Source organism: Embiotoca jacksoni, unplaced genomic scaffold, assembly GCF_022577435.1.
Source record: "Embiotoca jacksoni isolate LCO1_2020_lvr unplaced genomic scaffold, fEmbJac1.0.p SCAF_9, whole genome shotgun sequence".
NCBI classification, from domain to species: Eukaryota; Metazoa; Chordata; class Actinopteri; family Embiotocidae; genus Embiotoca; species Embiotoca jacksoni.
The window spans coordinates 15828648-15843251 of NW_027185447.1; the positions used below are offsets into that span (position 1 = coordinate 15828648).

Consider the following 14604-nt stretch of genomic DNA (forward strand, 5'->3'; position numbering starts at 1 on the left):
TTAGTAAAGTAACTACCTACCTTTCCAGTCAGATGTCTGTGGGTGAGAAGATTCTACAGCGCCACATGTGTGGCAGGCAAACTGTTAATCAGCCTTCTCTGTGAAAATCACTGGAAGTTGTCCAGGTCATGGTTCACACATTCAAGTGATGAGACTGGAAAAAAAAAAAAAAAAAAAAAAAAAAAAAAAAATCTGATTTAACAGCTGCTCAGAGAAAACAGCTGCATTTGTAATTGCTCCCGTGTTTTTTTTTTTTTTTTCATCGTTCAACATCAGCAGAGAAATAACTGCGAAAAAAAAAAAAAAAAAAATCGGTCGAACAACGATTGGACGAAGAATAAACATTACCTTTTTAAACTGAGTATCATCACAGGGGTTGTTGTTGTTTGTTGTTGTTGTTGACTCTTAACCAGATTGAACTCGGTGCGCCTCGCCTGTCCCTCCACCAGGGGGCGCTCAGCTCAGCTCGCGGCTCTTTTGTCTGCTGGAAAAGTGCGTGAAGGCAGAACACAGGCAAGCTGGGCTCGCCGTGGTGTTGTGGCCGTGAAGCTAAAAAAAAAAAAAAAAAAAAAAAAAAAAAAAATATCCTGTCGAAAGTTAAAAGTAAGTAACACCGACCGCTCACCGATGTGCTTCTCTTTTGGAGTTTAGTTTAGTGGACTTTTGTTTTTTTGCTCGTTGAATCCGGAAACCTTCGAGCAAAAACTTTTAACTGGTCGCGGACAAAGTAGCTCAAAGTTAGCCCGTCTCTTGATGTCGGCCTCTTGTAACTTATAACGAAGCATCTGAAACGACGTGTGGTAATAACTATCGTTTATGTTCTCGGTTTTTTTTTTTTTATTATTATTATTTTTTTAATACGACTCCTGCCGCTAAAGGCCACCGGGGGTTTAAGCTAGCTGCTAGCTTTTTGGAATCGTTAACGTCAGCGGCGATGGTTAGCCGGCTAGCTGCTAACGTCAAGACATCGCTAGCAATTTACCATTTAATTTGCCTTCAAATGTAAATAAATTCACAATCTTAATTCGGTAATTTTTTTTTTTTTTTTTTCCTTCTTCTTCTGCAGGAAAGAAGCCCCCCTCTCCCTCTCCCCCTCTCCTTTTTGTTTTGTTTTGATCTTTTTTGGGGTTTGGTGTAGCTTGCTAACGTCGATGTTAGCAACTGGGCTCTTCGGTTAAATGCTTTTCACGAGAATGGACCTGTTGAACTCTCAGTTCCTGGACAAGATGAACAACAACATCGGGAGACTGCACTACGAAGGTTAGTTCTCCATGGTGGATTTGCTGAAACGCGTGTTTTTTTTTTTTGTTTTTTTTTTAAAGCTGGCGAAAACTTCATTTCAACAAATCTTTCTCTTCTCTTCGCCCTTTTAACAAAGTCAGACACGCATTTATCTCCCGTCAAATGTTGATGAAATACCAACACGACTGAGGACTGTTTGATAAAGTTGTGTTTCATCTCTCGGTGACGAATATAAAAAAAAAAAAAAAAACTCCGTAACTCATTTTACGCTTCGCAAACCGGAAGTCCGACCATAAATGGCTTTGTCATTTCTTCATAGCGTTTTAAACCCCTTTATGTAACATGTCAGAAGCTGCACAGTTGCAAAAAAAAAAAAAGATATACCTAGTGCATACTTAAAAGATTTGTGGATAAAAAATAATTGCATCCGTTACAAATGTTGACTTATAACATCAGACTGTTTATCAGTGTTTGTGGCAGCGGGTGAGGCCATGAAGCTGAAGAAATCCAGCATGAAGTAAACCTCGTGATTTGTGCTATGTAACACTTTGTTGTGTGTGTGTGTGTTTTAGGGATTTTAGTTCTTCCTAAATTTGCTTTTAGAAATCAATTCCAACTCTGAAGACTAAACAAAGTCCTTACCTGTCTTGTATTAGGGATGCCGGCGGGGGGGATGATCTCAATCACAGCTCGGTATCCATTTAGAGATTGAAATAATCTCCTGTCATCTGCTTTATTTTGCAAGAAACTGCATCAAAATTATTAATTTGAACTAGTAGAATAAAATGGTTTAGATATTATTTCACCACAAGCCCAAATTTTCTTCCATGAAACAACATGCACATTAGGTGTATTTATTGCGTACTTATCGCCTCCGTTTCTTGTCTGGATTCGTCTTAAATTATTTTACATTTGTTTTTTTCTTTTTAGAAAGCTGCCAATCGACTGTAAAGCACTTTTAATTGCAACGACATGCATGAAAGATGCTATTAAAATCCATAAACACATTTTTTTTTTTTTAACACGCACAAATTGAAATACACTTAATTTAATAGTTTTCTACTTTGCTTTGTGTAGGCCAATTTATTAGTTTACTGAAATCCTAAAACTGGGCAAGTTCCATTACTCAGACCTGTTTACAAAACACTTGATCGCCTACCAGAGGGAGGTGAGACAGAACAAGACAAAATAGTCAACAAAAAAAAAAGCCTTGGTAAACTGTAATGACCCCACTAAAAGCAGATGTAGTTGTATCGGGGCATTTACCTTCAATATGACTTAAATTAGACTATTTGTACTGCTGATTCCTTTCTCACAGATGAGTCCAGGATGCCCTCCCTGCCCACTGCCATTTCCAACATGACGGGGCCTCCTCCACACTGCCCAAGCAAACGAAAGTATGGCGAAGAACAAATGGAAGAAAGAATCAACTGTGACGAAGACCACATGACCAAAATGAGCAGATTGTTTGCCACTCAGCTGTAAGTATTGATTTTTTTTTTGATTTTTTTATCCGGTGTTAGCTTTGACTTTGTCGCCGCATTGTCTTTTTGAATTTCATTGGTCAAGCAAATTGTGTGCAAAGTGTTAACGTGTGTTCTGACCTAATTAACTTTTGATCATGCGGCAGATGACGTGCAATTGCACACGGTTCAATTCATGCTTTTCTTATTATTATACCAAAATAAAGCAAATTATTATGGACCAACTTGGATCATGTTTCTTTAATTTTTATGTTTATGATCTAAATCCTTTCTAATTTTGTATCAGCGCAGTTAAGAATGCAAGCTATCCTTTTTACCTCAGTGGATTAGTTTTGTTTGATTGTAGCATTATGAGGGTATCCACTGGGCTTGAAATTTGTTAAAAGGCCTAAATTTAGATTAAAAAAAAAAATGGAAAATGATAGAAATGTCGGGAACCGGAACCAAAAAGTAACATTAATGTAAGATCAAAAATCTTCACTGTCTGGAAGTGAAAGTGTTTCACTTGCACTTAAACACCGTTTCAGTCCTCAGGCTTAATCAGTTTGGATGTGTGACGGTTTAAATATAAATTGTTTATGAAAAGGTTAAGCTGTTGGTGGTGTATGTTTAATTTGTACTGTCCTTACCAAGGGCCCGTCCCTCTGCTGGAGACAATCGTAATGAGCACTGGAGCCTCAGCCACAGTCCTGTGGAGCACATTACTTCCTCCTCCAACGGTCTCCATGGGAACCACCTGTACGCTTCCATTTCTGGCTATGCTGTGGACCAGCCTCTGGCTCTGACCAAAAGCAGCCACGACATTGGAGTTGGGGGAATGGAGAGGTCCGTCATAAGTGGGACTGTTGAGCGGCAGCAGGTACGTCAAGTTTTAACACCGTATGTGCGTTTAATGTTCAGTGTTGAGAATGAAAGCACTAGAGTGTTGATGATAAAACAGTTTGCGACTTGATAAATGAATCATTTGGTGCAAATAAAGCCCAATAAATGCTTACCTCATCCGCATGGGAAGACTCCTGTGTGGGTGTCCGCCCGATACCGAAAATATGTGACCGCTTAAATTATGTGCTGTGAAAGCACAATCGTGCTCCTTGTTGATTTTTCCTCATCTCTTGCAACAGAGTATTATATTCCCAATCCTTGGTTGTATTTTGTGAAGTGGTTTATTTTCTAACCTTTCCTGTTGTTTAGCCAAAAAAAAAAAAAAAAAATCACCCGATTGTAATATGTATAGAAATGCATTCACCCTCCAAGTGCAACTGTGAAGTAATGTGTGTGTATTGAAGCGTGCAAAACCATTTCGATCAGTTATGAGATTTGTCTGCTGTAGTTGCTATTGAGATGTTAGCAGTGTGTAAGTTTTGTTTCTTGAACCACTCAATTTGTTTAACTGTGTTAAGTTGCGCAAAAGTTGCAGTAAGCAGGAGACATAATATAAACTACCACGCAGAAAACACCTCCTTCTACTTCAGTTTACACACAACAGCTTTTGCTTTTACAAAAAAAAAAGGTTCCACACAGAGACCGTGGGATGCTCCCAAATAATGCAGTCAATTTAGCAGCCAAAGATTCCCACCCCTAAGATTAAATCCCCAAAATAAATAAACACAGTTATTAGAAAACACTGTAGAAGTCTTGCACAAAAAAGTGATATTAAAATCCTTGTTTCGATGTAGCTCAATTAATTGTGCAGACGCTTAAAGACGCCTCCACTCAGAACTGTGTTTGCCTTAGGGTTTCTTTACTTTGATCTTTGACTTTCACTGTACAGATTAATGCAGATGACATCTTCCCATCCCTCTGTATCTACGGCAAATGTGTGTGTATTTCCATATTCTATAAAAAAAAATTCTTATTTACAGTGTTGAAAACACTACAAAGCGCATGTACACTCTATATCTATCTATATATATATATATATCGTTTTTCTAGTCTTTTCAGTAATTTACTAAACATTCCCGGACAAGTATTAGGTGCTGTATGAATTTGTGTGTAGAGTATTGTTTTGCATGTCAAGTGTCTCTAGGCGAGATCCATAATGGGTAACCTACATATTATTATGTTAGCTGATTGTATTTTTTTTCTCATACAGAATCGTCCCTCGGTAATTACCTGTGCCCCTGCGAGCAACCGCAATTGCAACCTCTCACAGTGCCACATGAATGGCTGCTCACCCAGCCCCCCTACTGATCAAAGAAAGACCAATGGTAAGCCTTCAACTTGCTCATTACACAATTGGGCTATTGTAATTGCAGATTCGCCAAGTAGTAGGAAAGAACGCTTCCCTGCAGCGAAAATGAGCAAATAATCTTTCACTCTAATTTTGTTATTCTTAATCTTTTGTATACACGCGTTTATTATTATATTTTGAATTTATTGCACTTAAAATTCTGTCCGTGTGTAATTAATACTCCTGTAACTACAGCTACTGTACAACAAGTGTGTTTGTATTGTTACCAGGCTACCCGCTTTTTGTATTTTGCTAGTTCTTCACACACTCCAGCTATTCAAATTTTAGTTTTATTTCAATGTGCATTATTTTATTTTTTTTCTATCCGAAGCATTTTTAAATACCCCACTATATATTACTCAGTTTGAAAGAACATTCGTAAAAGCTTTTATTTCTTTTTTTTTTATTCGACATTCTTGGTAATAACCAGGTTTTTGGTCTTCTTCCTCCACACACGGTGCTATCGTAGCGAACACAGTGTGCGACCCTGTGATTGAGGAGCACTTCCGTCGCAGCCTCGGAAAGAACTACAAAGAAGCGGAGCCCGTGTCTAACTCGGTGTCCATCACCGGCTCGGTGGATGACCACTTTGCCAAGGCGCTGGGAGACGCCTGGCTCCAAATCAAGGCGAGGGGTGGGGGTCATCAAACTCCAGACTCTGATCCATGAGTCGGAGGGGTGTAAACATTACGATCACTTCCTAAGTGTGTGCATATGAGAGTGGAGATTGCCCACTGTCATTTCTTGCCAAGAATCAACTTCCCTTTGCCAAGAACAGTGTAAGACATACGGTGCTCACAGAGGCTGGTCACTTAGTGGACCTCGAGGTCAACCTTCTATTAGACTCTCGGCTCAGATTTGTAAACTGAACTTCGTAAATCTCTCTATCACAGAAGAGAGACTAAACATGACACGGTTGGGGGTTGTCGGGTGTTTTAAAAACAACGTACAATCATAGATTTAACTTTGGAACGATCGTGAAGATTGACAGAGCGGTCGGTCGTTAGGAGCTCCTGCTCCGTTTCACCTGCCTCGACAGCCAAAGAAATTTCCTGCCTTTTCCATCGACATATAAGCCATAGATCTAGTCTTTGCTTTCATTCTGAAATCACACTGCTTTTGAATCTATACTACTTGAAAAGGACAGCCAGGTCTCATTTGCACTATTACGTTTTCTGACCGTAGAGGTAGCAGGTTACCTGTTTCAGTTGGAATAAAAGAGCATTCTGTGTTTTTGAGATTGTGATATTGCAAGTAAGGCTCTGGTCCCCCCCCCCCCCCCCCCCCCCCACCCGCTTTCTGAAGATACTAGATCAATCTGTCCTCTTAATGACGGTGAACTGGACGTATCCACTGTTGAATAATAACCTTAGTTTCCCGTCTTTACACTCACTGTGGCTGATCACTTAGTAAACTAATATCAATCATAGTAGATATCGCTAACTAGAAAGCATGTTTCAAATAGCTGGTTTCTATTACAGACCTTATTCTATACTTTATATTTACTCAGAATTTATTTTTTATCAGTAACATTTTAGAAATACTTACTGCTGGTACAGTTGTACTCCAATATATTTTTTGTATGCGGTTTTCATTACTATATGTAGGTGTATATCTCAGCATCTATCTACAAATCACAGCCTCTGGCCAGGTTGTCTGAATGCGGTTGAATCGGCTGCATTGCTTTAGTTACTCTGTGGAGCCGGGCGCTATAGCTTTACACACGACTGAATACAGCTAAATCTGACCTCCTGTAGCAGTTTATTCGCAGTGTTTTTTTTTTTAATTTATTCTCAACATGTTGAAAGTTTAATGTTGACTTTTTGGCAAAATGTAGTCTAAGTTTGATGTGTTTGTTTCCGATGAGAACAACAGAGGATTTCTCCGTCACTTCAATGACAAAGCAGTTGATTTCCCTTTTTTTTTTTTTTTTTTTTTTTTACCAACAAGATTTTAAAGCAAGTGCAGTATGGGAGTAGGCATCAACAAGATAACGCTGCTGCCAGTCACTTAAGTTGTGTTCAGCGAGTTCTGTTACAGGTGTGTTTGGATTTTTTTTTTCATTTTTTATTATTCACGGTGTGAGCTGCAAAGGTCTTCTTAATAATTTAGAAAAAGGTGTAAGTGAGTCACAAGTTTTCTTTTTATGCAGTCGAGTTATGTTTGAATTAAATTTCCTCCCTTCTGAAATTCACTTGCGGTAGCGCAACCTATTTGTCCACACGGATTAAGATACGGTAATGTAAAAATCGGAATTTTGGTAATAAACTGTCTGTGAAACCACTTACATTTGTATTAATATTCTTAAGTTGTTACATACACTATCCTGTCTTTTATATTTTATTTTACTCATGTCAGACCATCGTTGCGCCGTGCGGAATGATCATAGATATTTTGTTTCTATTCAGAGTAGAGTGCTCGTATGTAGAATGGGTATTCATTATCTTCTAACCTTGTGTTCTTGTCTTTTTTTTTATTTTATAAGTTGATTATTTTCCCACAGTTGTTGGATGATTAATAAGTGCAGGAACACGACAGTCTTTTGATCAAAGACTTTCTTGGTGCAGTGTCAGAAAGACTTCTATAACAAATTTAAAGAGTTGGCTTTTTTTTTTTAAATTTTATTTTTTAGCTCTCTGTGTGTACCATAGTAGAAATTAGGGGTTATCATGGGATCTGCTTGTTTGACACAAGTAGAGTTTTCAGTAATATGTTTGGGGTATTAGTCTATTGTTATTTAATTTCTATATTTCGACGACCTGTATCTCAAAGACTGTTTGCAGTTCCAGGTGTCATCCACATAGAAAAATGTTCACCTTTGTCCTTATTTCTCTGGAAGAAAATACCACTTTTTTGTACTTGCATTTCTTCCAAATAAACATATAATGCCTATCTTTTGGATAGTTGATGTCATCTTTTTACTGCATACATTGTAACATAAAGCAATCCTTAAAGTATGTTGGATACCGTTTGCTGTATTTGCTGCAGTAACAAAAGGTATCAGTTTTTAGTTTATAGTTTATTTATCTTGGTCTACTTTAAAGAAACAAAGTTTATTTTATTTTAAATAAAGGTGGGACAGGGGTTATTTTTTTCAGCTAAGTCACAGCGAATTTCAGTTTCCTTTGTGAACTCTCAAAACAAAAGAACTAGATTGAATATTCCTTTGCAGTAGATTCAGAAAATATTCAAACAGCTGCACTTTTTTTTTTTGTATTCAGTTGCAAATTTACATTTATTTTGTGTTGATAGAATTGACATTTTTGCCCATTAATCTACACTGAACCCAAAACAAAAAATATCTCCAACATTTAACACTTTTTTATGACACTGTTTAAAGCAGAAACTAAACTCTTGTAGAAGTATTCAGACTTTTTAATGTGTCACTCCAGTCTGTGTTTAGGTGCATCCTCTTTACTTTGACCTTGATGTGTCTTGAACTTTTTTGATCCACCTGTGGCCTAATGTTTCTGTTTCAGCTCTGGAAGTTTGAGATATGCTCCTCCAAGAGCTTTCTTTTTTTTTTTTAAATTTATTGTACTCTGGTTTCTGACAGATCTGGGGAGAACTGCATTTTCCTACTATGCTCCTTTGGTATGGAATACTTTACAAACGGATGTCAAATTAGAAACTTGTGTCCGTTGATGAATTTAGGGGGAACATGAAGAATGTGGTAACTGAGCCATGCTGTTTTTCTCGAGAGGTCACTGTGTTTGAACAGCTGTTTCACCGCTTTTTTGTGGACTTTGTATATTACGTCTGTGCTGCGTTTGAATTTGTTTGGAAGTTTGTACGGCCGCTACCTCGGCCAGGTCTCCCTTGTAAAAGAGGCTTTTAATCTCAATGGGACTTCCTGGTAAAATGAAGGTTAAAATAAAAATGATGAATAGACAGGGCAGTTTAAAAAGGCACACCCGTGTGTAAAACATCCCACAATTCACACCGAATGTCAGGACAACAAACGATTTGACCGGTTCCAGAAACACAGTGGACTCGATAATTGAGAAATGGAAGAAGGTTGTTACCACAAAGACCCTTCACCGAGTTGGCCATCCGGATAAACTGATTTCGAGTGGCTTTAAACCCACCAGTCACTGTAGCAGATTTTCAGAAGTCCTCTGTAGAAATGGAAGAACCTCACACAGTGACAAATCTCTGACTGTCCTTGACTGACCCAGCCAAAGCCCGGACTTTAAACCCCACAGAACGTCTGTGGAGAGACTTGAAGAGGGCACTTCAGACGCTTCCCATCAAATCTAACAGAGCCTTAGAGCATCTGCCAGCATGAGTGGGGAAAAAGAACTGCACAAACCCAGGTGTGGAGAGCTCGTAGAGGTTTACCCAAGAAGACTGGAAGCTGTAATTGTGGCCAAAGGGGCTTTTACAAAATACCGAATCAAGTGTGTGAATACTTTTTCATATTTAAGTGATTTCATTTTCAAAAAATATTTCGCAAGTTTTCACTTTATTACGTGTTATTATGTGTAGACCGATGGGTAAAATGTCAGTTTTATTCATTTGAAATCAAATCTGAAGTGAAGGGGTCTGAATACTTTTTGAATCTGCTCTACATAAACAGCAGTGTTGGGATATTGTTTCTCAGGGTTCATTCAAATTTACTCCAAAATATGTTGTGTTTCTAACCGTATAAGTACACGTGAATAAATACATGCACTTAGGTGTAAAGGGTAAAGAAGGGAGATCTGGAAACGGAACAATTCCAGTAAATCTGTTGTGCTCTTTCAGCGCTCTCGGATTCAAAACATCTTTGTAAATATTGCGCTGATGTTGCTACAGCTTGAAGTGGTTCCACTGATTAGAGCGCTCCTTATTGAACTATCGGGAGTCATTGCTCATTCTCTGTTTTCTTTGGATACTTGCTGCCACTGATGCAAAATGAAATGATCTGTTAACGCATTAGTCAGACCACTTAGGCATAAAGTCACCGGACAAATGTTCTTTACAGTAGATCTACAAGTTGAGCGTTGTATTTAAAGCGTGGATATATTCTTCAGTCGTCTTTGTTCATGAGAGGCGGTGTCTGATGTTTATGTTTGTCCCTGGAGGAGTGTCGTCACCCGCTTCCTGTTACCATTCATTTGGGATTTTTTGTTTTGTTTCTCAAAACGGGATTAGAATGAGCACAGATACATAATCTGGAGGACTAAGAAAACTTTCAGATAAATTTGCACTTCTGCAAAATGAAATCTGCAAAAGAGCTGCGGGAAGGTTGAGAAGAGACAGGATTGGTGGGGCTCTGTTCCACTGTACCGTGTTGATGTACAAACAGATTCTACATGAAGCCGTCATCAGAAGAAAATCTTACAAACGTGATAAAAGTCCATGCTTGAAGTGTGCAAAGCAACCTTTAAATAAGCAGTTGTTTTGGAAGCAAGTTCTGTGGACAGATAAAGTTCAAATTGAGCTCTTTGTCCTCAATCAACAAAGGTGTGTTTGGAGAAAAAAAAAAAAAAAAGGAGCAGCACTTGACAAAAAGCACATTTTGATTACACATGGGGTGGAAATATTGAGCTATGGGGTTGTGCAGCAGCCAGTGGACCAGGAAGTGTTTCATCAAAGGAGGCAACAATGGATTTTTAATAAGTATCAGCAAATCTTGGATGCAAATACAAGGCAGTCAAGAAACTGAGACTGTAGAAAGACTCTACAGCAAAACAATGATCCAAAGCATACCTTAAAAATTCTCCATGAGCTACTCCCAAGATACCTGCATATAAGATGAAGCTTATAGTCTGTACATGCTGTGCCTGCAGAATGGACAAATATATCTCAGAATTTGAAGTGATCTGCACGGAAGATGGTGAAAAATAAACAGTAGAGATGTTTTTAGCTGGCTAGAAAAAGCATTTGCAAGCTCTTCTATCTGCCAGAGGTGTGGTTTTGAAGTACTGGCTCACCAGGGGGCACAAACTTTGGCACATAGCACAATTCTTCTTTACATTTTTTTCAAGGCCATGAAATTAAAAAAAAGTAACAGTGCACATCTGAAGAAAAGCTTTTTTTTTTTTTTTTTTTTTTGTTTGCTGCAGAATTGTAGTGACCTTTTTTCCACTTAAAAAAAATGACACCATATTTGATCCGCTCAAGGGCGCCCAGTCTTTTGTATCCAGCTATCCTCACCTCAGGTTAGTGTCTGCAAATCAAAGCAGCAGGTTAAACTTGGTCATAAAAGTCGAAACTGTCAGTGTTTAGTTGGAATATTTACAGTACTGGCACGGTGATTCAGTCTTTGTTGTCTCACTATCTCTTCACCTAGGCCTCTGTGCCACTCGCAGTTATTTAAAAGTTCCTGAGATTTACAGATGTTGTTTTCCAGGAGAACATAAAAAGCCTGTTGACAAAGTGATCTGATAACAGCTGTAAATTTGATGCCTCTATTTCATCTTAATGGCTGCGTGGGCGTCCAATAAATTCTGCAGCCAAGTTGGCTTGTTCTCAACAAGCAGCTGATGTCTTCCCCCAAACAATATGGTTGAAGCCTCTTTGCTTTCAGTTGGCTGTAGATAATGTTTGTTTGATCTGATGTCATGGTGATGAAAAACAGGGTAATTTTCTACTGGAAAAAAAAAAAATCCATTCTTTTAAAGTGAGAAAAGGGGAAATTGTAATCGATGACTCAGTGGTGAGCATTGCTTGATCAGCATTGACCTAGAAAAAGCATTTTAGCTTCGCCATTATTACGTGATAATAGAAACGGGATGGTATGACTGATTGTAGTTGGGTTTAGCTGGCTTCTTCTTTCCCAACCAGCAGATGGCGACGTTAAACTACTCTCAAGCCTCCCGCAAACGTTTCTGTCCCTGGAGATCAAACAAAGAGCGTCATCATCCTGGGAAGATTGATATGGATGCAGCATTTCTTCACTGTGTCTGTTAGTAATGTGAAAATGTACTTTGCATGTAAAATGGGTCTATAAGTAAGCAAACATTGCTTTAACGTCGAGAGCAGAATGCATCGTGGATGTTACCCAACATGGCTCCAGATCCACTTCAATGAGATTTAATTGTAGGTGCATTCATGTATTGGCAAAACTGTTTTGGATTAGCATAGTTAAATTTTTAAGCTATAAATAGAATCCTTAAAGGCTGAATGAAAATGTAAATGAGTATTCCATCACTTCAATTTAGCAAATTTGAATTTGCTGAGCACCATTCATAACACAAATCTTTAAAGTAGAAAAGATCGGTCTTTTTCTTTCCTTTCTTTTCCCCTTTTTGGTTGTTGTTGCTCTCACCCCTCAGGCTCAAATCTGCTCAAAAGCCCCTCCAACAGACCACTGCCTCCACAAGATTAGACCCAGCCATTCACCAACCACAATGCCCCAGCTTCTGCTGCACCATGCCTTCCAAGGAAGCCTGCTCTTGTGGGATTACGGAGAGAAGATCCACATTTTCCTGTTTGCGCAAAACCAATCGCAGATCCCCCACCGCAGACGCACACATGCACGCACACAAATATCAGGCTACATCGGCAGCCGACACGAAACCAGTGCCTAAATCAAGATGACACATCAGGGTCACGCCAAATTCGGCCTGGCCTCTTCAATGTGTGAAGGCCACAAGGAGCAGGACATCTGTGCTTGTGATGGAGGACTGGTCTCTCAGTCGCTGCCTCCTGTTATTTCTGTAACAGGATGGACTCTGCTGCTTTCAAACATGGTCAAGACACACATATGTTGAACACTGTCCTCTCCATTTTGCTCTCTTGCTTACGTAAAAGCGCTGAACCAATGAAAACAGATTAACACAGTGCACTCTGGACACGGTATGGAGTAATTATTAAATCCAGTTGGATGGATACATGATTTTACTACGGGCTAAATGAGGGAAAAGTGGCCCTCGCAGTGCCACACATGTTGGCTCGCATATGTTGGGCTGCACAAATGGCTGATAAAGATCTCATTTATGCGTTTGCATAATTCCAAATTTGTTGTGCCTGAATTGAATCCAAGGCTTCACCCCCGATCCACAGCATCCCTGAGTGCACAACGTCTAGGGAATTTGCATGATTGCCTGTAGATTATTTGAACATAATCTATTCCCCCTCCTCTTTTTCTTATTCTGTGGCTCTCTGCCGTGAGGATGCACACACATCCTTGGGCAAAAGAATCTAAAATAGATCATACGAGCAACTGGAGTAGATGCACAGGCACAGGAAGCAGCTCACGGGCAGACTTGAGTCATGCTGGCAAGATCATGCACCCTGAGCTGACAGCCCAACACACCCGATTACCAAGGACGTCATTTCTAAAATGCAGTCGCAGCCTCACCATAGGTCGTAAACAAGAGGGGAAATATCCAGATCCAATGCAGATTTACTCTTATATGACTGTTGAATGCATTGGTAATTAAGCGCAGGGTTGCATGCACTTTAAGAGCGACCTGATGAACGTCTCTGGCTCAGGCAATTCTGGCTCATTCATTGTGTCATGTGGACTGCTGGCAATGGCATAACCTTTGTGGAGGGAAGGGAAGACAACACGGTCACTCTAGATAACAGTCTTGCAATGAACAGAAACAGACCCTGTCAGGCCATCTCAACATCAGTTTTCAGCTGCACACCACCACAACCACACTCGACCAATCGCTCTTTGCCTTTTCCTCATTTCCTCCTTCCATCAGTTGAGACAGCTCCTTCTTGATAAGGCCCCTCTTGTGTGTTGCATTCATGCTACACTGATTTGGCAGCATCCTATTAGTACATTGCTCCTTTACATTCCTCTACACTACATGCTGTCTCAGCTCCATCATTGACCTGTTTTATTGCACACATTTGGCCTGCTGTATCACCTTATGGTGCTTGACACAGCCAGTGAGTTCCCACTGATATAGTTGGCTTAAACTTCATACTTTTATATATTATTGATTCGTAAATGATTGATTTAAAGGGCCATCTGCTGCACAAGAGTGTGACTGCTGCCGTTTTGTTGTTCCTTCCATATAATGAATTGCGTCCAATTAGGACGTACAATTGTCGGGCTAATATTTCTTGTCAGCTAGAGACTGTTCTTCCTTCAAAATCAGAACACCATATGATTATTCAGATTTCCTCTGTTAAGAACAGGCTGAAAGGATGTGTATAGAGATGGTGGGTTTTGGACACTGAACAGCAGATAGATGTTTGAACCATCACTAAATGGCATTATCATGTCTCATTATGAGGCTTGTCAGGGCTCACATTACAGCTGCTTGACTGAGCAGCCTTAATAAGGAAAGTGACCCAACACCAATATGAGCAGCAATGTTTTTCCTCTCACGGCCATCTACTACTGTCTTCCGTGGCCCTATCTCTTTCCTCTTGTCTGTCTGCCTCCCCCCCACCCCCCTTTGCCACAGCACCCCAACACCACCACTACCACTCCCCCCCCCTGTGTGTTTGGCAGTCACACAGTTGGCCATGTGTGTGCTGAAGACGTTACATAATGCCCTCCTTTCACTGCACTCCAGATCAAAGAGAACAATCCAGCACAGAAAAATCGCTCCTTGCTGATTTCCCTTCTCTACCACCATCACATTGTTTTATCAGACTTCAGTACTAAGAGGCTGTACAGTAGACTGCGTTATTATCTGCTTCAGCATTCCCCTTCATGTTGAAAACCAAACAGGGCAAATGGAGAATGATCTGACG

General features: G+C 39.7%; 1 protein-coding gene across 1 annotated transcript; it reads left to right on the top strand.

Annotated features, from left to right (window-relative positions):
• The first annotated feature begins 466 nt into the window (after positions 1 to 466).
• On the top strand, positions 467 to 7852 carry vgll4a (vestigial-like family member 4a). The gene is made up of 6 exons (XM_069141542.1): positions 467 to 603; positions 1067 to 1260; positions 2561 to 2723; positions 3360 to 3585; positions 4819 to 4933; positions 5426 to 7852. Exons 2-6 carry the CDS (start codon positions 1179 to 1181, stop codon positions 5623 to 5625), a joined length of 786 nt encoding a protein of 261 aa, XP_068997643.1. The 5' UTR covers positions 467 to 603; positions 1067 to 1178; the 3' UTR covers positions 5626 to 7852.
• The last annotated feature ends 6752 nt before the right edge of the window (positions 7853 to 14604 follow it).

Coding starts and splice junctions, on each gene's coding strand:
- vgll4a (XM_069141542.1), top strand. CDS start 1,179: ATGCTTTTCACGAGAATGGACCTGTTGAACTCTCAGTTCCTGGACAAG. Junction 2,724..3,359: donor AGATTGTTTGCCACTCAGCT/GTAAGTATTGAT, acceptor GTCCTTACCAAG/GGCCCGTCCCTCTGCTGGAG. Junction 4,934..5,425: donor TGATCAAAGAAAGACCAATG/GTAAGCCTTCAA, acceptor GTGCTATCGTAG/CGAACACAGTGTGCGACCCT.